Below are 26,558 nucleotides of genomic sequence, written 5' to 3' on the forward strand. Positions count from 1 at the left end.
TTTCCCACTTTTTGCCTCTCTGTTTCTAGCTCAAAAGTTGGCCCTCACCCTTCATCTGTCATTTGGAAGTATTCTCTCAGTTCTGTCATTCAATTAGTTAATTCTTAAAAATGTGTAAATATATACATAATGTAAACTTAGCTATGGTTATACTAGTTATATACAGTATGTATATATATATATCTATATATATCTATATATATCTATATCTATATACACACACACACACATACATATATAGAGGTTTGTACCTTTTTTAAAAAAAAAATAATGTTAGTGGTCCATGGGATTCAAAATTGTGAGTTTAGTGGTCCCTGAGGTCCGAAAGGTTGGCGACCCCTGCTCTAGAGGACACTGAATGATAACGGGAGGGACAGAAAGAGAGGCGGACCCTAATCAGAGGGTACCACAGCCAGCAAAACCTTTCTTCCGAAGGCTGCTTCAGCTGAAGCAAAAACCTCAAACTTGTAAAATTTAGAAAAAAGTATGTAAGGAGGACCAGGAAGCCACCTTACAAATCTGATCCATAGAGGCCCCCTTCCTTAAGACCCAAGAGGAAGCCACTGCTCTAGTAGAATGAGCCGTAACTCTCTGAGGAGGCTTATGTCCCGCTGTCTCATAAGCTAAGCGGATAACACTCCTTAACCAAAAAGACAAGGAAGTCGCAGAGACCTTTGCCCCTTACGCTTCCCAGAATAGGCAACAAACAAGGAAGCAGTTGGTCTAAAATCCTTAGTAGCCTGAAGATAGACTTCAAGGCTCGAACCACGTCCAAATTATGAAGCAAACGTTCCTTCAAAGGAGGAGGATTAGGACATAAGGAAGGAACCACAATCTCTTAATTGATGTTGCGGTCTGACACGACCTTAGGAAGAAACCCTAACTTAGTATGTAGGACAGCCTTATCAGAATGGAACACCAGATAAGGAGGCTCACATTGCAAGGCGGCAATCTGAGATACCCTGCGCGCAAAAGCAATAGCCAGTAGAAAAAGAACCTTTCAGGATAACAACTTAATGTCAGTTTCCTGCATAGGCTCAAACGGAGCCCGCTGCAAAACTTTAAGAACAAGATTCAGACTCCAAGGAGGAGCCTTAGATCTGAACACAGGTCTGATCCTAATCAGAGCCTTAACAAAGGACTGTACATCTGGAAGCTCAGAGAGCCTCTTGTGCAGTAAAACAGACAGGGCCGAAATCTGTCCCCTCAGGGAACTGGCAGAAAGACCCTTCTCCAGTCCATCCTGGAGAAACGATAGGATCCTGACAACCTTAACCTTATGCCAGGGGAATACACGCTCTTCACACCAGAATAAATAGGTTCTCCACACCTTATGATAGATGCGACGAGTAACTGGCTTACAAGCTTGAATGAGAGTATCAATAACTCTCTCAGTTTCCACTCCCTCCATGTGTCCGATTAACCCTTGATTCTATTAAGATAAAAGGAGCCACACTGAGACCCTGTCTTCTAGAGTTTTTAATGTATATAAAAATTGAAACGATCTTACTAGAATCCATGCCGTGGAACAGAAACACAGACACTCAAGTGTGACAGTCTTTTAGTATCGCTCCTGACATGGACTTGAGTGAAGAAAACTATCAGGCAGTGAAACTTGTCAACACTGATTGCTTAAGGAGCTGTTAGAAGGCAGTCTGGATGGGTTCGCAGAAAGACTCTCCCTGCATCTCCAGACTCTAACTTTCGTCAATGCTCTCACTGAGAGGCTGACAAGACTACTTAAAACTCAAGTCCCATATGGAAGGGCAGATACCCCTCCTAAGGAACTACTCCGAAATCTTCTGACACTTCTCTGACATCCTCCTGTGACGAAAGTCAAAGAATGAAAGGGGGATGGGGGAAGTGGGAGAGGTATTTAAGCCTTTGGCTGGGGTGTCTTTGCCTCCTCTTAGTGGCCAGGTTCGGTATTTCCCAACAGTAAGGAATGAAGCTGTGGACTCTCCTTATATTAAGAAGGAAATGTAGATTATATAGATATTCTCGAATTAACAAAATACAGATACACTTATCTTTTCTGAAATAAATATATATAAAGCATACCAGGCAGTGCGGGGTCTGTGTATGTTTAATCAAACAGAACAGTTCGTATCTGTAACCTAAAAAACAAAATACAGGAATGTTAATGAAGGGTAATGGTTAATATAACGTGTTGCTTCTCAATCTTTGCATCTTGAACATTAAGGTGGTGAACAGCATAAATACTTATAGAATGTATTATACCTTGCAATATAGACTGGAAATCTCGCATGCTAATGTATGTCAAATTAAAATTTAAAATATGTATTTGGTGTTACGGATTAGAAGGTGCCATATAATCTTTCAATTGTTTTGAAGCAGGGTAAGACCTTTATTGAAAGGCAGACAACCTAGGGCTAAGGTAACCTTACTACAATAAGCCCCTTCTCAACTCCAAACAGCCTGCCGAGTAAAGCAAGAGTGTCTTAATTCCTGAAAAGCCAACTGCAGTTATCAATATACAACATAAGTGTATTTAAGCACACAAGGATTATGCCTAGAGCAACAGATTTGGTTTAGCACAATTGCTCTATGCTCTCTCACTATGTTGCCATACACTCATCTCTACCAAGCTAAAACTTGTTTGACAACACAACCATTATAGGTAATTTTGGCCTCAACATCCTTTTCCTCAGAGTGGCATACAAAGGTATTTGCCTGGTAAAGGAAGTGTGCAAACCTTATCAGGGAGAGTTGTAGAAGGATCATACACCATAAGCTGGAAAGAGACCCAGAAATTTGTGTTCATGGTGAAAATTGAGGTAAACCCCCTTCTATATTGTGATTGTCCCTGGCAGTATGTGGTTTTCTCATTGCACTGTGTATGTTTTATATCTTCCTAACTCACAATATGGGAAATAAATGGTTAGACTGTGTGTGATACTGGTATCTATCCCTGCACTGGGCGTGTTACCAGCAATATATGAATTATATCCCTACACTGTAATTTAGGGATGATATGAGGATTGAATCCCAGTATTATTGGGACAGAGTTAAATCTCTTTGTGGTGAGTGTTCTACTGAAACAACCATTACAAGGGACATGAAACCCACATTTTTTTTCTTTCACGATTCAGACAAAGCATACTATTTTAAAAAAAGTTTCTAATTTAATTCTATTATCAAATTTGCGTAGTTCTCATGTTATTCTTTGTTGAAGAGATATCTAGATAGTTAGCGTGCACATGTCTGGAGCACTACATGACAGGAAATACTGCTGCCATCTAGTGCTCGTGCAAATTTATAACATTGTTGCTAAACTGCTGCAAACACATGCACACTCCTGAATTTACCTTCCTGCATTCCAACAAAGGAAAACAAGAAAAAACAGAAAATTTGATAATAGAAGTAAATTGGAAAGTTATTTAAAATTGTATGTTCTATCTGAACCATGGCAGAAAATTTTGGGATTTTATGTCCCTTTAGAGGGGCAGTTTACTCCAAAAAAATATATTTTCAAAAGATAGATCACACCTTTACTACCAACATTGTTATATCAATATACTTTCTAACTTTTAAACCTCTAAATTTCTGCCTGTCTCTAAGTCCCTAAAGGCCGCCTCTTACCACAGAGCATTTTTATAGCTTTTCACAGCAAGACACTGGTAGTTCATGTGTGCCATATATATAACATTGTGCTCACTCCCTTGGGAGCTATTCACGAGGCAGCACTAATTGGCTAAAATGCAAGTCTGCAAATAGCACTGAAATAAGGGGCAGTCTGTAGAGGCTTAGATACAAGGTAATCACAGCGGTAAAAAACTAAAATTATGATTTACCAGATAATTTCCTTTCCTTTGATACAGGGAGAGTCCACAGCTGCATTCATTACTTTTAGGAATACAGAACCTGGCCACTAGGAGGAGGCAAAGACACCCCAGCCAAAGGCTTAAATACCTCCGCCACTTACCTCATCCCCCAGTCATTCAGCCGAGAGAACAAGGAACAGTAGTAGAAATAGGGTGAAAATGATGCCAGAAGAAAGCAATTTAAATCCAGGGCCGCCCTCTGGAGAGCACGGGCGCGATCTGTGGACTCTCCCTGTATTGAAGGAAAGGATATTTTACCTGTTAAGTCATAATTTTAGTTTTCCTTCTAAATACAGGGAGAGTCCACAGCTGTATTCATTAGTTTTGGGAAAACAATACCTAAGCTATAGAGGACACTGAATGCTAATGGGGGGGTAACAATAAGGCAGTCCAATCTGAGGGCACCACCGCCTGAAAAACTTCCCATCACCCGAAAACTGTTACAACAGAAGCAAAAGACCCAAAGGTTAGCAGGACCAAGTAACTGCCCCACAATTAGGACCATAAGAGCCCACGTCAGAGACCACACAAAAACACTGGTCCCAAAAGGAGCACACAAACCTCTGAGGAGACGAGAGTCCCGCTGACTATGAGATCAGGAGAAGAAACACTCCTCAACAAACACAACAAGGAGGACAACCGGGACTCCCAACACCGTACACTTCCAGAGGAAGAACACAGAAACAAAGAGACTATGCTAAAGAGGTCTGAAAGGACCTCGAGGTACGATCCATGAGAAAATCCCCTTGCAGCGCCCGAAGAAAAAAAGACTATTTAGAATGAAGACCCAAAGAAGGCAGATTACCTGACTGCAAGAGATACTGGGACCTGGAGAGATATTCCAGAAACAAAACAGGTCAATGAAAAGACAATTTCAAGGACCATCATCTGCATCGATACTGATGCAATTCTAGACAAGAAGTCTAGTATCCTGAAGGACAAAATCTTGAATGCAACTGCCTGAACCCAGGCCGCATTGTAGCAAAGGTAAAGAACACCAAGAGTTCACAACCTCAGGAACAGAACATAAACAAGAATCAGGAGGAAGCAGCACTCCAAAATGGTAGGTTAAAAGTTCCAATCTTTATTTGAACGTTAAAAAATGAAGAACATATCCAATGCAAAACAGCAGAGCACAGCACAAAAGCAAAAATTCACAGGAGGGGGGAGCGGAGTCCTTACATATGATTAAGTGCTGAATAGCACGAAACATGTTAGGACTCCGCTCCCCCCTCCTGTGAATTTTTGCTTTTGTGCTGTGCTCTGCTGTTTTGCATTGGATATGTTCTTCATTTTTTAATGTTCAAATAAAGATTGGAACTTTTAACCTACCATTTTGGAGTGCTGCTTCCTCCTGATTCTTGTTCTACGAAGTTTGCTCGACTTCCCTTCAAGCTGGCACCCCACCAACAGTGTATCTGCATTGACCGATTTTGGAGGACAGTAATTGATCAGCCCTTCACACACCTCCTGGGCTGTAGCGACGTCACTTTCTGTGTACTAAAAGAACATAAACAGCTATCTGGTTCTGCTTAGGAGCCCACATATCCAGGGCAGAAGCGACAGATGAGACCACCCGTAACTGCACGTCTGTTAGACCGCGAGGCTAACCCTTAGGCTAAGAACTAGCTGCCCTAAGAACCTCTTTCTCCAGGATACCCTGGAAGGGCCAGAGAGGACTTCAAGAAGAGATAAAAAAAAATCAGAGAGAACCAACACCACCCTACCAAAACATGGAGGGACGGTCGGCAATCCAAAAAGTAAAACAAGGGACAAGCTACACACTGAGGAAAGGACTGACACCCCTCCGAAACCCCCTGTCAGGATACATCAAGACACCAAGGGCGAAGACCCTGTCAAATTCCATAATAAGGAGCACCCATAATGGAGAAGACCAACCATGAAAACGAGTCGCAGCACAAAAAAGGAGCAATCAGGTACCCTGATACCTGCCCCTGACAGAACCCGAAAAGGAGACATAGTCGAAGGGAACAAGGAAGACTAAACTTCCCCAGAACCGAAAAGATCCAGAGCTCTACTCAGGAATCCCTGACCACGATCCCGTAAGGGCAAGACTAGGATAGGCACGCACGCCCAGAGAACCTAGATCGGATCTCAAAGACACCAATCCGTCCAAAGGACACACCAAAGGAGAGTCCCTCGACCTCCTGCTGAACTCAGAGTCAGAAAAAAGATCTACTTCAGAAAGAAACCAACTGGAAAAACTCAGAAGACCAGGTCCACAGAGTAGAAAGAGTGACCGAAGATTAAGAAAAAAACGGAAAGAATCCCAGAAGACACACTCCCACTTCCATGGAAGTGATAAGGCAACTACCCCAGTAGACCAAAGGTAAGTTTCCCAAAATAGGAAAAAAATTATACCGTATATTGGCGACCGAAGCAGACTAACCAGAAATCCATGAGATTCTGGAGATAGATAGTAACATGCCCAGCCAAAAAAAACAGACTGATAAACATCAGCCACCCACAGTACCAACGAAGGACTGAAGAGAAACAACAGGGGAAGCCTATAGAGTATTTAAATTCAAAAGGCCTAGGAGACTTCCTGTCTGGAAATCAAACAGATCGAGAACCACCCTGGATCTTACCCCAGGAACTCCATTCCAAAACCAACTGGAAAGAAGAGGAGAAACTCCTTAAAACTCCTAAAAGGCGATGGAGAAACCAGAACTGCCAAAAAGAGGAGAAACCAGAACCGCCAAAAAGAGGAGCAACCAGAACCCCCCCCCCCAAAAAAAAACAGGATACTCTATAAAACCAAAACTCAGCTGGATCCCAGAAATCTAGAATCACAACGAGAATACTGGAAAAACAATACGGTCCCGAAAAAACTGATTTCCTCAACATGAAGATAGGAAAATCTCCATCTCCCTGATAAGGGAAGAGAGAACAGCATATCAACCCTCAAGAGAAAGGAGAAACGAGCTCTACCTAGAGAGCATAGAAAACCAAATAGAACGAGAAAACCCCTAAGGAGCACCAATAAAGGGGAAAAGACTCCAAAAAGTCACCTGTCCTCCCCTTATCAAGAGAGGCAAAACTTAGCTCCTAAAGAAAAACTGTCGTAGCAGAATTCAAACTCCAAGGCAACAGCCTTGCAAGGCAGGGTATTAACTTGAAGGCCATTTGGACCGCATGCGATCCAATATCAGAAGCCCAACCAAAACGATTTAAACAGGACCAGCCTGACATCCAGGATAGAAGGGCCCCCACCGGACCAAAAAAATCTCTTGAGAAGAAGAAAGAAGAGAGGTAACAAGTACCCAAACAGGACCAGCCTGTCAGTCAGAATACAACATATCTGTACAAACCGCTAAAGAACAGAGACAACTATAACCCACCAGGACCAGCCCAATAAGGACGATAAGGAATAGAATCACCATCCCTCCAGTCGTCTAAACAAGCTCGCTATCTGAATCAGCAGACTGAGATTCAGCTGACGGATCAGAATCAGGATCCTCCAACATCGCCAAAACCTCTCTCAGAAGTACACGCAGGCGAGCCATTCTAAATTTAAAAGCAAAATTCACCTCCGTCGGAGTACCTGAGGTTTCCGACCCTGAAGGCAGCACCTCTGAAGCCTCAGAGGACACCGCTTCCCCAGAAGACTGATCGGATACCAAAATCCTCTTACATGCCGGACCTTGGGCAGGATTACATTGATTAAGCCTCCGTTTGCACGTGGTAGGGAGATGCAAATGCGCTAAGGCCAGAGATATGGCCATGCCAAACCATGTAGTAACCTCTGGTGGAAAAAGGCCACCTTTAGGAGAAGGTGTAACGGTATGCAGGGCAACCGCTTGTGTAGGACCAGAAGATGTTAGGGAACGCACCTCACGGGATGCCGAATCCTCAGAGGCGGATGGCTCAGTGGTCTCTAATGTTCCCACGTGGGAAGAAGAGAACACTCTATTGCGGCATACGGACATAATTGAGAGGGCTGGGTTATTCGGGCCTTCTCACAATATACACAGGTATCAACATCTGAAACAGAGGAAACCCCCTCTAATATAGCAGAATCCTCCATAACTCGACTAAGTAGATTATATCCAAAAAACAACTGGCACCTTATACCCCCAATGGCTGGGGCACTCACCATCTCCTATGACCCATATAGGTAGAGAAAAACGGATCCTCTCCACAGTCGCACGGTCAGGAATACGGAAATGGGAAACGGAAATGGGAAACAAAAACGTGATCTCACCCGGTCACGTGTTGCAATGTGCACATACACGTAAGCAGTCAAAATCACATAACATGATTAAAGCCCCCAATGTTCACTAATCCCCCTCCGGAGATATTAACCCTTGATTCCATAAAGATAAAAAGTCCCACTGAGACCCTGTCTTCTAACGTTAAAAGTATGTAAAAATTTAAATGATCTTACCGGAATCTATGCCGTGGAACAGCAACACGGTCCATCAAGTTTGACAGATTGTAGCAGTGCTTCTGACATGAACTTGAGTGAAGAAAAGCAGGCAGTGAAACTCATCAACACTGATTGCTTATGGAGCTGTTAATACGAGTTGGGATGGTTTGGCAGGAAGACTCTTCCTGCATCTCCGGACTCTAACTTTCATCCATGCTCTCACTGAGAGGCAGACAAGACTACTTAAAACTTCAGTCCCATCTCGAAGAGTACTACCCTCCAAAAGGAACTACTCCGTAATCTTCCGACACTTCTCTGCCAACCTCCTGTGACGAAAGGCAAAGAATGACTGGGGGATGAGGGAAGTGGGGGAGGGATTTAAGCCTTTGGCTGGAGTGTCTTTGCCTCCTCCTGGTGGCCAGGTTCTGTATTCCCATAAGTAATGAATGCAGCGGTGGACTCTCCCTGTATTTAGAAGGAAAGTATATTAATATAAACATGTTGGTTATGCAAAACTGGGGAATGGGTAATAAAGGGATTATCTATCTTTTTAAACAAAAAAATTATGGAGTAATACAATAGAATTGCATAACCAGCAAGTGATAAGACAATAAAATAGCACTTTGAAATTTAAATGAGTAGAATATTTTTTTCTGATTAATATAAAAATTTACTTCAAGAAACACAACCCAAATTTCTTGTGTCATGGTTCAAATAGAGCATGCAATTTTAAGCAACTTTCTAATTTACTCCTATTATCAATTTTCTTTCATTCTCTTGCTATCTTTATTTGTAAAGCAAGAATGTAATTTTAGAAGTCGGCCCATTTTTGGTTCACAACCTGGGTTGTGCTTGCTGATTGGTGGCTAAATGCACCCACCATTTAACAAGTGCTGTTCAGGGTTCTGAACCAAAAATTTGCTGGCTCCTTAGCTTAGATGCCTTCTTTTTCAAATAAAGATAGCAAGAGAACGGAAATTTTTTTTATAATAGGAGTAAATTAGAAAGTTGCTTACAATTGCCTGCTCTATCTGAATCATGAAATAAACAATGTGGGTTTAGTATCCCTTTCAATTTGCTGGCTCCCTGTATTATGTGACAGCCACCAACTAATCATAGATTCATACATACACACAGCAAATTTAGGTGCACAATAGGAGCTGGTGCCTCAGAAAGAGTGCATATAACATGGCTGTGCTCAATTTGATAATGGAAGTAAACTGGAAAGTTTCTTAAAACTGCATCCTCTATCTGAATCATGAAAGTATAATTTGACTTAAGTGTCCCTATTTGTTTTAAAAACATAATTTATTCTTACCTGATAAATGTATTTATTTATTGACATGGTGAGTCCACGGATCATCTTAATTAATGTTGGGAATATCACTCCTGACCAGCAGGAGGAGGCAAAGAGCACCACAGCAAAAGCTGTCAAATACCACTCCCCCTACCCACAATCCCCAGTCATTCGACCAAAGGGAGAGGAGAAAGGGAGTAATCTAATGTGCCTGAAGTTTATAGAGAAGCAAACTGTCTGAAACAGTGGGCCGTGGACTCACTGTGTCAAGAAATAAATTTATCAGGTAAGAATAAATTATGTTTTCTTTCTAATGACACGGTGAGTCCACGGATCATCTTAATTACTGTTGGGAACCAATACCCAAGCTAGAGGACACGGATGATAAGGGAGGGACAAGACAGTTAACCTAAACAGAAGGCACCACTGCTTGAAGAACCGTTCTCCCAAAAGAAGCCTCTGCTGAAGCAAAAGTATAAAATTTGTAAAATTTAGAAAAAGTATGCAAAGATGACCAAGTCGCAGCCTTGTAAAGCTGATCTACAGAAGCTCCATTTTTGAAAGCCTAAGAAGATGAAACAGCCCTCGTGGAATGAGCCGTGATTCTCTCAGGAGGCTGCTGACCAGCAGTCTCATATGCCAAGCGAATAACACTCCTCAACCAACAAGAAAGAGAAGTAGCCGTAGCTTTCTTACTCTTACGCTTCCCAGAAAAGACAACAAATAAAGAAGAAGACTGGCGAAAATCCTTAGTCGCCTGCAAATAATATTTCAATGCACGAAACACATCCAGGTTGTGCAACAAACGCTCCTTATGAGAAGAAGGATTAGGACACAAAGAAGGAACAATCTCTTTATTAATATTCTTATCAGAAACAACCTTGGGAAGAAAACCCAAGGCAGTATGCAGAACTACCTTATCAGAGTGAAAAAACATAATTTATGCTTACCTGATAAATTCCTTTCTTCTGTTGTGTGATCAGTCCACGGGTCATCATTACTTCTGGGATATAACTCCTCCCCAACAGGAAATGCAAGAGGATTCACCCAGCAGAGCTGCATATAGCTCCTCCCCTCTACGTCAGTCCCAGTCATTCGACCAAGAATCAACGAGAAAGGAGTAACCAAGGGTGAAGTGGTGACTGGAGTATAATTTAAAAGATATTTACCTGCCTTAAAACAGGGCGGGCCGTGGACTGATCACACAACAGAAGAAAGGAATTTATCAGGTAAGCATAAATTATGTTTTCTTCTGTTATGTGTGATCAGTCCACGGGTCATCATTACTTCTGGGATACCAATACCAAAGCAAAAGTACACGGATGACGGGAGGGATAGGCAGGCTCATTATACAGAAGGAACCACTGCCTGAAGAACCTTTCTCCCAAAAATAGCCTCCGAAGAAGCAAAAGTGTCAAATTTGTAAAATTTGGAAAAAGTATGAAGCGAAGACCAAGTTGCAGCCTTGCAAATCTGTTCAACAGAGGCCTCATTCTTAAAGGCCCAAGTGGAAGCCACAGCTCTAGTGGAGTGAGCTGTAATTCTTTCAGGAGGCTGCTGTCCAGCAGTCTCATAGGCTAAACGTATTATGCTACGAAGCCAAAAAGAGAGAGAGGTAGCATAAGCTTTTTGACCTCTCCTCTGTCCAGAATAAAACGACAAACAGGGAAGAAGTTTGGCGAAAATCTTTAGTTGCCTGCAAGTAGAACTTGAGGGCACGAACTACATCCAGATTGTGTAGAAGACGTTCCTTCTTTGAAGAAGGATTTGGACACAAGGATGGAACAACAATCTCTTGATTGATATTCCTGTTAGTGACTACCTTAGGTAAGAACCCAGGTTTAGTACGCAGAACTACCTTGTCTGAGTGAAAAATCAGATAAGGAGAATCACAATGTAAGGCTGATAACTCAGAGACTCTTCGAGCCGAGGAAATAGCCATTAAAAACAGAACTTTCCAAGATAACAATTTTATATCAATGGAATGAAGGGGTTCAAACGGAACACCCTGTAAAACGTTAAGAACTAAGTTTAAACTCCATGGCGGAGCAACAGCTTTAAACACAGGCTTGATCCTAGCTAAAGCCTGACAAAAGGCCTGGACGTCTGGATTTTCTGACAGACGCCTGTGTAACAAGATGGACAGAGCTGAAATCTGTCCCTTTAATGAACTAGCTGATAAACCCTTTTCTAAACCTTCTTGTAGAAAGGACAATATCCTAGGGATCCTAACCTTACTCCAGGAGTAACGTTTGGATTCGCACCAGTATAGGTATTTACGCCATATTTTATGGTAAATCTTTCTGGTAACAGGCTTCCTAGCCTGTATCAGGGTATCAATAACCGACTCAGAAAAACCACGTTTTGATAAAATCAAGCGTTCAATTTCCAAGCAGTCAGCTTCAGAGAAGTTAGATTTTGATGTTTGAATGGACCCTGTATCAGAAGGTCCTGTCTTAGAGGTAGAGACCAAGGCGGACAGGATGACATGTCCACTAGATCTGCATACCAAGTCCTGCGTGGCCATGCAGGCGCTATTAGAATCACTGATGCTCTCTCCTGTTTGATTTTGGCAATCAATCGAGGAAGCAGCGGGAAGGGTGGAAACACATAAGCCATCCCGAAGTTCCAAGGTGCTGTCAAAGCATCTATCAGAACCGCTCCCGGATCCCTGGATCTGGACCCGTAGTGAGGAAGTTTGGCGTTCTGGCGAGACGCCATGAGATCTATCTCTGGTTTGCCCCAACGTCGAAGTATTTGGGCAAAGACCTCCGGATGAAGTTCCCACTCCCCCGGATGAAAAGTCTGGCGACTCAAAAAATCCGCCTCCCAGTTCTCCACTCCCGGGATGTGGATTGCTGACAGGTGGCAAGAGTGAGACTCTGCCCAGCGAATTATCTTTGATACTTCCATCATTGCTAGGGAGCTTCTTGTCCCTCCCTGATGGTTGATGTAAGCTACAGTCGTGATGTTGTCCGACTGAAACCTGATGAACCCCCGAGTTGTTAATTGGGGCCAAGCCAGAAGGGCATTGAGAACTGCTCTCAATTCCAGAATGTTTATTGGAAGGAGACTCTCCTCCTGATTCCATAGTCCCTGAGCCTTCAGAGAATTCCAGACAGCGCCCCAACCTAGTAGGCTGGCGTCTGTTGTTACAATTGTCCAGTCTGGCCTGCTGAATGGCATCCCCCTGGACAGGTGTGGCCGATAAAGCCACCATAGAAGAGAATTTCTGGTCTCTTGATTCAGATTCAGAGTAGGGGACAAATCTGAGTAATCCCCATTCCACTGACTTAGCATGCACAATTGTAGCGGTCTGAGGTGTAGGCGTGCAAAAGGTACTATGTCCATTGCCGCTACCATTAAGCCGATCACCTCCATGCATTGAGCTACTGACGGGTGTTGAATGGAATGAAGGACACGGCATGCATTTAGAAGCTTTGTTAACCTGTCTTCTGTCAGGTAAATCTTCATTTCTACAGAATCTATAAGAGTCCCCAAGAATGGAACTCTTGTGAGAGGAAAAAGAGAACTCTTCTTTTCGTTCACTTTCCATCCATGCGACCTTAGAAATGCCAGAACTAACTCTGTATGAGACTTGGCAGTTTGAAAGCTTGAAGCTTGTATTAGAATGTCGTCTAGATACGGAGCTACCGAAATCCCTCGCGGTCTTAGTACCGCCAGAAGGGCACCCAGAACCTTTGTGAAGATTCTTGGAGCCGTAGCCAATCCGAATGGAAGAGCTACAAACTGGTAGTGCCTGTCTAAGAAGGCAAACCTTAGATACCGGTGATGATCTTTGTGAATCGGTATGTGAAGGTAAGCATCTTTTAAATCCACTGTGGTCATGTACTGACCCTTTTGGATCATGGGTAAGATTGTCCGAATAGTTTCCATTTTGAACGATGGAACTCTTAGGAATTTGTTTAGAATCTTTAAATCTAAGATTGGCCTGAAAGTTCCCTCTTTTTTGGGAACCACAAACAGGTTTGAGTAGAACCCTTGTCCTTGTTCCGACCGCGGAACCGGATGGATCACTCCCATTAATAACAGATCTTGTACACAGCGTAGAAACGCTTCTTTCTTTATCTGGTTTGTTGACAACCTTGACAGATGAAATCTCCCTCTTGGGGGAGATAATTTGAAGTCTAGAAGGTATCCCTGAGATATGATCTCTAGCGCCCAGGGATCCTGAACATCTCTTGCCCAGGCCTGGGCGAAGAGAGAAAGTCTGCCCCCCACTAGATCCGGTCCCGGATCGAGGGCTCTCGGTTCATGCTGTCTTTGGGGCAGCAGCAGGTTTCCTGGCCTGCTTGCCCTTGTTCCAGGACTGGTTAGGTTTCCAGCCTTGCCTGTAACGAGCAACAGCTCCCTCCTGTTTTGGTGCAGTGGAGGTTGATGCTGCTCCTGTTTTGAAATTCCGAAAGGGACGAAAATTAGACTGTCTAGCCTTAGCTTTGGCTTTGTCTTGAGGTAGGGCGTGGCCCTTACCTCCTGTAATGTCAGCGATAATTTCTTTCAAACCGGGCCCAAATAAAGACTGCCCCTTGAAAGGTATATTAAGTAATTTGGACTTAGAAGTAACATCAGCTGACCAGGATTTTAGCCACAGCGCCCTACGTGCCTGGATGGCGAATCCTGAGTTCTTAGCCGTAAGCTTGGTTAAATGTACTACGGCCTCCGAAATGAATGAATTAGCTAGTTTAAGGACTCTAAGCCTGTCCGTAATGTCGTCTAGCGTAGATGAACTAAGGTTCTCTTCCAGAGACTCAATCCAAAATGCTGCCGCAGCCGTAATCGGCGCGATACATGCAAGGGGTTGCAATATAAAACCTTGTTGAACAAACATTTTCTTAAGGTAACCCTCTAATTTTTTATCCATTGGATCTGAAAAAGCACAGCTATCCTCCACCGGGATAGTGGTACGCTTAGCTAAAGTAGAAACTGCTCCCTCCACCTTAGGGACCGTTTGCCATAAGTCCCGAGTGGTGGCGTCTATTGGAAACATCTTTCTAAATATTGGAGGGGGTGAGAACGGCACACCGGGTCTATCCCACTCCTTAGTAACAATTTCAGTTAGTCTCTTAGGTATAGGAAAAACGTCAGTACTCGCCGGTACCGCAAAGTATTTATCCAACCTACACAATTTCTCTGGTATTGCAACGGTGTTACAATCATTGAGAGCTGCTAAAACCTCCCCTAGTAATACACGGAGGTTCTCCAATTTAAATTTAAAATTTGAAATATCTGAATCCAATCTGTTTGGATCAGAACCGTCACCCACAGAATGAAGCTCTCCGTCCTCATGCTCTGCAAGCTGTGACGCAGTATCAGACATGGCCCTAGTATTGTCAGCCCACTCTGTTCTCACCCCAGAGTGATCACGCTTGCCTCTTAGTTCTGGTAATTTAGACAAAACTTCAGTCATAACAGTAGCCATATCTTGTAATGTTATCTGTAATGGCCGCCCAGATGTACTAGGCGCCATAATATCACGCACCTCCCGGGCGGGAGATGCAGGTACTGCCGCGTGAGGCGAGTTAGTCGGCATAACTCTCCCCTCGCTGTTTGGTGAAATTTGTTCAAATTGTACAGATTGACTTTTATTTAAAGTAGCATCAATACAGTTAGTACATAAATTTCTATTGGGCTCCACCTTGGCATTGGAACAAATGACACAGATATCTTCCTCTGAGTCAGACATGTTTAACACACTAGCAATAAACTTGCAACTTGGTTATAATCTTTTTTAGCAAAAACGTACTGTGCCTCAAAGAGGTACTAAACGATTAAATGACAGTTGAAATAATGAACTGAAAAACAGTTATAGCATCAAACTTTAAAACAACACAACTTTTAGTAAAGGTTTGTTCCCATTAGTAAAATAACAATAATTAAATTTGACATAAAAATTACAGAGCAACGTTTTTATTCACAGTCAATATAAAATTCTCACAGCTCTGCTGAGAGAATCTACCTCCCTCCAAAGAAGTTTGAAGACCCCTGAGATCTGTCAGAGATGAACCGGATCATGCAGGAAATATAAGAGTAGCTGACTGGAAATTTTTGATGCGTAGCAAAGAGCGCCAAAAACGGCCCCTCCCCCTCACACACAGCAGTGAAGAGAAACGAAACTGTCACAATTAAAAGCAAACAACTGCCAAGTGGAAAATAATGCCCAAATATTTATTCACTCAGTACCTCAGAAATGTAAACGATTCTACATTCCAGCAAAAACGTTTAACATGATAAATACTTATTAAAAGGATTAGTGACTTTTAACAGAGTAGTTCCGGTGAAATACCATCCCCAGAATACTGAAGTGTATACATACATGTCATTATAACGGTATGGCAGGATTTTCTCATCAATTCCATTCAGAAAATAAAAACTGCTACATACCTCAATGCAGATTCATCTGCCCGCTGTCCCCTGATCTGAAGCTTTTACCTCCCTCAGATGGCCGAGAACAGCAATATGATCTTAACTACTCCGGTTAAAATCATAGTAAAAAACTCTGGTAGATTCTTCCTCAAACTCTGCCAGAGAAGTAATAACACGCTCCGGTGCTATTGTAAAATAACAAACTTTTGATTGAAGTCATAAAAACTAAGTATAATCACCATAGTCCTCTCACACATCCTATCTAGTCGTTGGGTGCAAGAGAATGACTGGGACTGACGTAGAGGGGAGGAGCTATATGCAGCTCTGCTGGGTGAATCCTCTTGCATTTCCTGTTGGGGAGGAGTTATATCCCAGAAGTAATGATGACCCGTGGACTGATCACACATAACAGAAGAAATAAGAAAAGGCGATTCATACTGTAAGGCTGAAAGCTCCGAAACTCTTCGAGCCGAAGAAATAGCCACCAGAAACAAAACCTTCCAAGATAACATCTTAATATCCAAAGAATGCATAGGTTCAAACGGAGCCTGCTGAAGGACTCTAAGAACCAAATTAAGACTCCAAGGTGGAGTAGTAGACTTAAACACAGGCCGAATTCCCTCCCGTAATATCAGAAATAATCTCAGCCAAACCTGGCCCAAACAAGATCTTACCCTTGTAAGGAATAGACAAAAGCTTAGACTTAGAGGACACATCCGCAGACCAGGATTTTAACCATAAAGCTCTGCGAGCTAAAATGTCAAAACCAGAAAATTTAACTCCCAACTTGATGACCAGTAGAGAAGCATCTGCCAACTTCAAAGCCTTGATTCTATCTTGAATTTCTTCAAGAGGAGTATCTTGCTGAATAGAATCAGACAATGCATCAAACCAATACGCCACCGCACTAGTAACCGTAGCAATACATGCAGCCGGTTGCCATTGATACCCCTGGTGAACATAAATCTTTTTAAGCAAAGCTTCCAACTTTTTATCCATAGGATCTTTAAAAGAATAGCTGTCCTCAATAGGAATAGTGGTCTTCTAGCTTCTCCCATTCTCGTGCAATAATATCTGAAACACGATCTGGTATAGGAAAAACTTCCACAGAGGAAGGGACATCAAAAAACGTATTAAGTTTACTAGATTTCTTAGGAATAACCATGACTGATGCCATCAATCACTAATCCGGCTTTCTCCAATCACGGCTTTCCCCCCAGGGGATTCATTGCCTGAGGCCATGCCGTGATTGGAGGAAGCCGGATTAGTCATTGCTGACGTGTGAAGAGAGGATCTCCGGGTGGGGGAAGCTGCTCTGGCTGTGAAAAGAACAAAGGTAAGTTTTTAATCAAAACGGCTGCTTTCTAAACTTTTTTAATAGTATTTTTAAAAAACATAATTTATGCTTACCTGATAAATTCCTTTCTTCTGTAGTGTGATCAGTCCACGGGTCATCATTACTTCTGGGATATTAACTGCTCCCCTACAGGAAGTGCAAGAGGATTCACCCAGCAGAGCTGCTATATAGCTCCTCCCCTCTACGTCACCTCCAGTCATTCAACCAAGGACTAACGAGAAAGGAGAAGCCAAGGGTGTAGTGGTGACTGGAGTATAATTTAAAAAATATTTACCTGCCTTAAAAAACAGGGCGGGCCGTGGACTGATCACACTACAGAAGAAAGGAATTTATCAGGTAAGCATAAATTATGTTTTCTTCTGTTAAGTGTGATCAGTCCACGGGTCATCATTACTTCTGGGATACCAATACCAAAGCAAAAGTACACGGATGACGGGAGGGATAGGCAGGCTCTTTATACAGAAGGAACCACTGCCTGAAGAACCTTTCTCCCAAAAATAGCCTCCGAAGAAGCAAAAGTGTCAAATTTGTAAAATTTGGAAAAAGTATGAAGCGAAGACCAAGTTGCAGCCTTGCAAATCTGTTCAACAGAGGCCTCATTCTTAAAGGCCCAAGTGGAAGCCACAGCTCTAGTGGAATGAGCTGTAATTCTTTCAGGAGGCTGCTGTCCAGCAGTCTCATAAGCTAAACGAATTATGCTACGAAGCCAAAAAGAGAGAGAGGTAGCAGAAGCTTTTTGACCTCTCCTCTGACCAGAGTAAACGACAAACAGGGAAGACGTTTGTCGAAAATCTTTAGTTGCCTGTAAATAAAATTTAAGGGCACGAACTACATCCAGATTGTGCAAAAGACGTTCCTTCCTCGAAGAAGGATTTGGGCACAAGGATGGAACAACAATCTCCTGATTGATATTCCTGTTAGTGACTACCTTAGGTAAGAACCCAGGTTTAGTACGCAGAACTACCTTATCCGAGTGAAAAATCAAATAAGGAGAATCACAATGTAAGGCTGATAACTCAGAGACTCTTCGAGCCGAGGAAATAGCCATTAAAAATAGAACTTTCCAAGATAACAACTTTATATCAATGGAATGAAGGGGTTCAAACGGAACGCCCTGTAAAACGTTAAGAACAAGGTTTAAACTCCATGGTGGAGCCACAGCTTTAAACACAGGTTTAATCCTGGCCAAAGCCTGACAAAAGGCCTGAACGTCTGGAACTTCTGACAGACGCTTGTGTAACAGAATGGACAGAGCTGAGATCTGTCCCTTTAAGGAACTAGCGGATAACCCCTTTTCTAAACCTTCTTGTAGAAAAGACAATATCCTAGGAATCCTAACCTTACTCCAAGAGTAACCTTTGGATTCGCACCAATATAGGTATTTACGCCATATTTTATGGTAAATCTTTCTGGTAACAGGCTTCCTAGCCTGTATTAAGGTATCAATAACTGACTCAGAAAAACCACGCTTTGATAAGATCAAGCGTTCAATTTCCAAGCAGTCAGCTTCAGAGAAGTTAGATTTTGATGTTTGAAAGGACCCTGAATCAGAAGGTCCTGTTTCAGAGGTAACGACCAAGGTGGACAGAATGACATGTCCACCAGATCTGCATACCAAGTCCTGCGTGGCCATGCAGGCGCTATTAGAATCACTGATGCTTTCTCCTGTTTGATTCTGGCAATCAATCGAGGAAGCATCGGGAAAGGTGGAAACACATAAGCCATCCTGAAGGTCCATGGTGCTGTCAAGGCATCTATCAGGACCGCTCCCGGATCCCTGGATCTGGACCCGTAGCGCGGAAGCTTGGCGTTCTGTCGAGACGCCATGAGATCTATCTCTGGTTTGCCCCAACGTCGAAGTATTTGGGCAAAGACCTCTGGATGAAGTTCCCACTCCCCCGGATGAAAAGTCTGACGACTTAAGAAATCCGCCTCCCAGTTCTCCACTCCCGGGATGTGGATTGCAGACAGGTGGCAAGAGTGAGACTCTGCCCAGCGAATTATCTTCGATACTTCCATCATTGCTAGGGAGCTTCTTGTCCCTCCCTGATGGTTGATATAAGCTACAGTCGTGATGTTGTCCGACTGGAACCTGATGAACCCCCGAGTTGTTAACTGGGGCCAAGCCAGAAGAGCATTGAGGACTGCTCTCAATTCCAGAATGTTTATTGGAAGGAGATTCTCCTCCTGATTCCATAGTCCCTGAGCCTTCAGAGAATTCCAGACAGCGCCCCAACCTAGTAGGCTGGCGTCTGTTGTTACAATTGACCAGTCTGGCCTGCTGAATGGCATTCCCCTGGACAGATGTGGCCGATAAAGCCACCATAGAAGAGAATTTCTGGTCTCTTGATTCAGATTTAGAGTGGGGGACAAATCTGAGTAATCCCCATTCCACTGACTTAGCATGCACAGTTGCAGTGGTCTGAGATGTAGGCGTGCAAAAGGAACTATGTCCATTGCTGCTACCATTAGTCCGATTACCTCCATGCATTGAGCTACTGACGGGTGTTGAATGGAATGAAGGACACGGCATGCATTTTGAAGTTTTGTTAACCTGTCCTCTGTCAGGTAAATCTTCATTTCTACAGAATCTATCAGAGTCCCCAGGAAGGGAACTCTTGTGAGTGGAAAGAGAGAACTTTTCTCTTCGTTCACTTTCCATCCATGCGACCTTAGAAATGCCAGTACTATCTCTGTATGAGATTTGGCAGTTTGAAAGCTTGAAGCTTGTATCAGTATGTCGTCTAAGTACGGAGCTACTGAAATTCCTCGCGGTCTTAGTACCGCCAGAAGAGTGCCCAGAACCTTTGTGAAGATTCTTGGAGCCGTAGCCAGTCCGAATGGAAGAGCTACAAACTGGTAATGCTTGTCTAAAAAGGCAAACCTTAGATACCGGTAATGACTTCTGTGAATCGGTATGTGAAGGTAAGCATCCTTTAAATCCACTGTGGTCATGTACTGACCCTCTTGGATCATGGGCAAAATTGTTCGAATAGTTTCCATCTTGAACGATGGAACTCTTAGGAATTTGTTTAGGATCTTTAAATCCAAGATTGGCCTGAAGGTTCCCTCTTTCTTGGGAACTACAAACAGATTTGAGTAAAACCCTTGTCCTTGTTCCAACCGCGGAACTGAATGGATCACTCCCATTAATAAAAGATCTTGTACGCAGCGTAGAAACGCTTCCTTCTTTGTTAGGTTTGTTGACAACCTTGACAGATGAAAACAGAATTTATGCTTACCTGATAAATTACTTTCTCCAACGGTGTGTCCGGTCCACGGCGTCATCCATTACTTGTGGGATATTCTCCTCCCCCACAGGGAAAGGCAAGGAGAGCACACATCAAGAGCTGTCCATATAGTCCCTCCCAGGCTCCGCCCCCCCCAGTCATTCGACCGACGGTTAGGAGAAAAAAAGGAGAAACTATAGGGTGCCGTGGTGACTGTAGTGTATAGAGAGAAATTTTTCAAACCTGATTAAAAAACCAGGGCGGGCCGTGGACCGGACACACCGTTGGAGAAAGTAATTTATCAGGTAAGCATAAATTCTGTTTTCTCCAACATTGGTGTGTCCGGTCCACGGCGTCATCCATTACTTGTGGGAACCAATACCAAAGCTTTAGGACACGGATGAAGGGAGGGAGCAAATCAGGTTACCTAAACAGAAGGCACCACGGCTTGCAAAACCTTTCTCCCAAAAATAGCCTCCGAAGAAGCAAAAAGTATCAAATTTGTAGAATTTGGCAAAAGTGTGCAGAGAAGACCAAGTTGCTGCCTCACATATCTGATCAACAGAAGCCTCGTTCTTGAAGGCCCATGTGGAAGCCACAGCCCTAGTAGAGTGAGCTGTGATTCGTTCAGGAGGCTGCCGTCCGGCAGTCTCATAAGCCAATCGGATAATGCTTTTCAGCCAGAAAGAAAGAGAGGTAGCAGTAGTTTTTTGTCCTCTCCTCTTACCAGAATAAACGACAAACAAAAAAGAAGTTTTGTCTGAAATCCTTTGTTGCTTCTAAATAGAACTTTAAAGCACGGACTACATCTAAATGGTGTAACAAATGTTCCTTCTTTGAAACTGGATTCGGACACAAAGAAGGGACAACTATTTCCTGGTTAATATTCTTGTTGGAAACAACTTTTGGAAGAAAACCAGGCTTGGTACGCAAAACAACCTTATCTGAATGGAACACCAGATAGGGTGGATCACACTGCAAAGCAGATAGTTCAGAAACTCTTCTAGCAGAAGAAATAGCAACCAAAAACAGAACTTTCCAAGATAGTAACTTGATATCTATGGAATGTAAGGGTTCAAATGGAACCCCTTGAAGAACTGAAAAAACTAAATTTAGACTCCAGGGAGGAGTCAAAGGTCTGTAAACAGGTTTGATTCTGACCAAAGCCTGTACAAAAGCTTGTACATCTGGCACAGCTGCCAGTCGTCTGTGTAACAAGACAGATAAAGCAGATCTCTGTCCTTTTAGAGAACTCGCTGACAATCCCTTATCCAAACCTTCTTGTTAGAAAGGAGAGGATCCTGGGAATATTAATCCATGAGAATCCCTTGGATTCACACCAACAGATATATCCTTTCCATATTTTATGGTAAATCCTTCTAGTCACAGGTTTTCTGGCTTGGACCAGAGTATCTATCACTGAATCTGAAAACCCGTGCTTGGATAAAATCAAGCGTTCAATTTCCAAGCAGTCAGCTGGAGAGAAACTAGATTTGGATGTTCGAATGGACCTTGCACTAGAAGATCCTGTCTCAAAGGTAGCTTCCATGGTGGAGCCGATGACATATTCACCAGGTCTGCATACCAAGTCCTGCGTGGCCACGCAGGAGCTATCAGAATCACTGAGGCCTTCTCCTGTTTGATCCTGGCTACAAGCCTGGGAAGGAGAGGGAACGGTGGAAATGCATAAGCTAGGTTGAACGACCAAGGCGTCACTAATGCATCCACTAGAGTCGCCTTGGGATCCCTGGATCTGGACCCGTAGCAAGGAACCTTGAAGTTCTGACGAGACGCCATCAGATCCATGTCTGGAATGTCCCATAATTGAGTCAACTGGGCAAAAACCTCCGGGTGGAGTTCCCACTCCCCCGGATGGAAAGTCTGACGACTCAGATAATCCGCCTCCCAGTTGTCTAATCCTGGGATGTGAATTGCAGATAGATGGCAGGAGTGATCCTCCGCCCATTTGATGATCTTGGATACCTCTCTCATCGCCAAGGAACTCTTTGTTCCTCCCTGATGGTTGATGTAAGCTACAGTCGTCATGTTGTCTGACTGGAATCTTATGAATCCGGCCTTCGCTAGTTGAGGCCAAGCCCGGAGAGCATTGAATATCGCTCTCAGTTCCAGGATGTTTATCGGGAGAAGAGACTCTTCCCGAGACCATAGACCCTGAGCTTTCAGGGAATCCCAGACCGCGCCCCAGCCTAATAGACTGGCGTCGGTCGTGACAATGACCCACTCTGGTCTGCGGAAACTCATTCCCTGAGACAGGTGATCCTGTGACAACCACCAACGGAGTGAGTCTCTGGTCATCTGGTCTACTTGAATCTTTGGAGACAAGTCTGTATAGTCCCCATTCCACTGCTTGAGCATGCACAGTTGTAATGGTCTTAGATGAATTTGAGCAAAAGGAACTATGTCCATTGCTGCAACCATCAACCCTACTACTACCATGCACTGAGCTATGGAAGGCTGCAGAATAGAGTGAAGAACTTGACAAGCTTTAGAAGCTTTGACTTTCTGACTTGTCAGGAAGATCTTCATTTTTAAAGAATCTATTATCGTTCCCAAGAAGGGAACTCTTGTCGACGGAGACAGGGAACTCTTTTCTACGTTCACCTTCCACCCGTGAGATATGAGAAAGGCTAGAACAATGTCTGTATGAGCCTTTGCTTTGGAAAGAGACGACGTTTGGATTAGAATGTCGTCCAGATAAGGTGCCACTGCAATACCCCTTGGTCTTAGAACCTCTAGAAGGGACCCTAGCACCTTTGTGAAAATCCTTGGATGATCTTTGTGGATAGGAATATGTAGATACGCATCCTTTAAATCCCCGGTAGTCATAAATTGACCCTCCTGGATTGTAGATAAAATTGTTCGAATGGTTTCCATTTGAACGATGGAACTCTGAGAAATTTGTTTAGAATTTTTAAATCCAGAATTGGTCTGAAAATTCCCTCTTTTTTGGGAACTACAAACAGATTTGAGTAAAACCCCCGACCTTGTTCCACAGTTGGAACTGGGTGTATCACTCCCATCTTTAACAGGTCTTCTACACAATGTAAGAATGCCTGTCTCTTTATTTGGTTTGAAGATAAGTTAGACATGTGGAACCTTCCCCTTGAGGGTAGTTCCTTGAACTCCAGAAGAAAACCCTGAGAGACTATTTCTAGTGTCCAGGGATCCTGAACATCTCTTGCCCAAGCCTGAGCAAAGAGAGAGAGTCTGCCCCCTACTAGATCCGGTCCCGGATCGGGGGCTACCCCTTCATGCTGTTTTGGTAGCAGCAGCAGGCTTCTTGGCCTGTTTACCCTTGTTCCAGCCTTGCATTGATTTCCAAGCTGGTTTAGTCTGGGAAGCATTACCCTCTTGTCTAGAGGCTGCCGAGTTGGAAGCCGGTCCGTTCCTGAAATTGCGAATGGAACGAAAATTAGACTTATTCTTAGCCTTGAAAGGTTTATCTTGTGGGAGGGCATGGCCCTTTCCCTCAGTGATGTCTGAAATAATCTCTTTCAATTCTGGCCCAAAAAGGGTCTTACCTTTGAAAGGGGTATTAAGCAATTTTGTCTTGGAAGATACATCCGCCGACCAAGACTTTAGCCAGAGCGCTCTACGCGCCCCAATTGTAAACCCTGAATTTTTCGCCGCTAACCTCGCTAACTGCAAAGCGGTGTCTAAAATAAAGGAATTAGCTAACTTAAGTGCGTGAATTCTGTCCATGACTTCCTCATACGGAGTCTCCCTACTGAGCGACTTTTCCAGTTCCTCGAACCAGAACCACGCCGCTGTAGTGACAGGAATAATGCACGAAATAGGTTAAAGGAGGTAACCTTGCTGTACAAAAATATTTTTAAGCAAACCATCCAATTTTTTATCCATAGGATCTTTGAAAGCACAATTGTCCTCAATAGGAATGGTCGTGCGCTTGGCTAGAGTAGAAACCGCCCCCTCGACCTTAGGGACTGTTTGCCATGTGTCCTTCCTGGGGTCGACCATAGGGAACAATTTCTTAAATATAGGAGGAGGGACAAAAGGTATGCCTGGCTTCTCCCACTCCTTATTCACTATGTCCGCCACCCGTTTAGGTATCGGAAAAGCATCAGGGTGCACCGGGACCTCAAGGAACTTGTCCATCTTGCACAATTTTTCTGGGTTGACCAGATTGTCACAATCATCCAGAGTAGATAGCACCTCCTTAAGTAATGCGCGGAGATGCTCTAATTTTGATTTAAATGTCACAACATCAGGTTCTGCCTGCTGAGAAATTCTTCCTGTATCAGAAATTTCCCCATCTGACAAACCCTCCCTCACTGCCACTTCAGATTGGTGTGAGGGTATGACAGAAAAATTATCATCAGCGCCCTCCTGCTCTACAGTGTTTAAAACAGAGCAATCGCGCTTTCTCTGAAATGCTGGCATTTTGGATAAAATATTAGCTATGGAGTTATCCATTACTGCCGTCAATTGCTGCATAGTAACAAGCATTGGCGCGCTAGAAGTACTAGGGGTCGCCTGCGCGGGCATAACTGGTATAGACACAGAAGGAGATGATGTAGAACTATGTCTACTTCCTTCATCTGAGGAATCATCCTGGGCAACTTTACAATTTGTGACAGTACTGTCCTTACTTTGTTTGGACGCTATGGCACAATTATCACACATATTTGAAGGGGGAACCACATTGGCTACCATACATACAGAACATGATCTATCTGAAGGTACAGACATGTTAAACAGGCTTAAACTGGTTAATAAAGCACAAAAACCGTTTTAAAACAAAACCGTTACTGTCTCTTTAAATGTTAAACAGGGCACACTTTATTACTGAATATGTGAAAAACTATGAAGGAATTATCCAATCTTTACCAAATTTTCACCACAGTGTCTTAATGCATTCAAAGTATTGCACCCCAATTTTCAAGCTGTTAACCCTTAAAATGTGGAAACCGGAGCCGTTTTTAATTTTAACCCCCTTACAGTCCCAGCTACAGCCTTTGCTGCGACTTCACCAATCCCAGGGGGGTATATGATATCAAATGAAGCCTTCTAGGAACGTTTTTAGTGGATTCCAGACCCACACACATGCAGCTGCATGTACTGTACTCAAAAGTAACTGCACAGTAATGGCATGAAAATGAGGCTCTGCCTACTACAGAGAAAGGCCCTTCCTGACTGGGAAGGTGTCTTAACAAGTGCCTGGTGCTAAAAAACGTTCCCCAATGTTATAAAAGTGTGAAATTCAACTTCAAACTGCATATAATACTTAAATAAAGCAATCGATTTAGCCCTTAAGAGTGTCTACCAGTGTATAGCCCATAATAAGCCCTTTATTCTGTTTGAGACTAAGAAAATGGCTTACCAATCCCCATGAGGGAAAATGACAGCCTTCCAGCATTACACAGTCTTGTTAGAAAAATGGCTAGTCATACCTTGAGCAGAAAAGTCTGCAAACTGTTCCCCCCAACTGAAGTTCTCTCATCTCAACAGTCCTGTGTGGGAAGAGCAACTGATTTTAGTTACTGTCTGCTAAAATCATAATCCTCTTTTAAACAGAACTCTTCATCTCTTTCTGTTTCAGAGTAAATAGTACATACCAGCACTATTTTAAAATAACAAACTCTTGATAGAAGAATAAAAAACTACAACTAAACACCACAAACTCCTCACCATCCCCGAGGAGATGCTACTTGTTCAGAGCGGCAAGGAGAATGACTGGGGGGGCGGAGCCTGGGAGGGACTATATGGACAGCTCTTGATGTGTGCTCTCCTTGCCTTTCCCTGTGGGGGAGGAGAATATCCCACAAGTAATGGATGACGCCGTGGACCGGACACACCAATGTTGGAGAAATCTCCCTCTTGGGGGAGAGGATTTGAAGTCCAGAAGGTATCCCTGAGATATGATCTCTAACGCCCAGGGATCCTGAACATCTCTTGCCCAAGCCTGGGCGAAGAGGGAAAGTCTGCCCCCCACTAGATCCGGTCCCGGATCGGGGGCCCTCAATTCATGCTGTCTTAGGGGCAGCAGCAGGTTTTCTGGCCTGTTTGCCCCTAA

General features: G+C 43.4%; 1 protein-coding gene across 1 annotated transcript in view; it reads right to left on the reverse strand.

The window, feature by feature from the left end:
- Positions 1 to 26,558, reverse strand: part of KTI12 (KTI12 chromatin associated homolog) — a 165,811-nt gene that overhangs the window by 46,090 nt on the left and 93,163 nt on the right. Inside the window, exon 5 of the mRNA XM_053717264.1 lies at positions 2,062 to 2,117. Coding sequence (XP_053573239.1) covers positions 2,062 to 2,117 — 56 coding nt within the window. The remainder of the gene's footprint in view (positions 1 to 2,061; positions 2,118 to 26,558) is intronic.

The sequence above is a fragment of the Bombina bombina genome, chromosome 6, assembly GCF_027579735.1.
Source record: "Bombina bombina isolate aBomBom1 chromosome 6, aBomBom1.pri, whole genome shotgun sequence".
Taxonomy (NCBI): domain Eukaryota; kingdom Metazoa; phylum Chordata; class Amphibia; order Anura; family Bombinatoridae; genus Bombina; species Bombina bombina.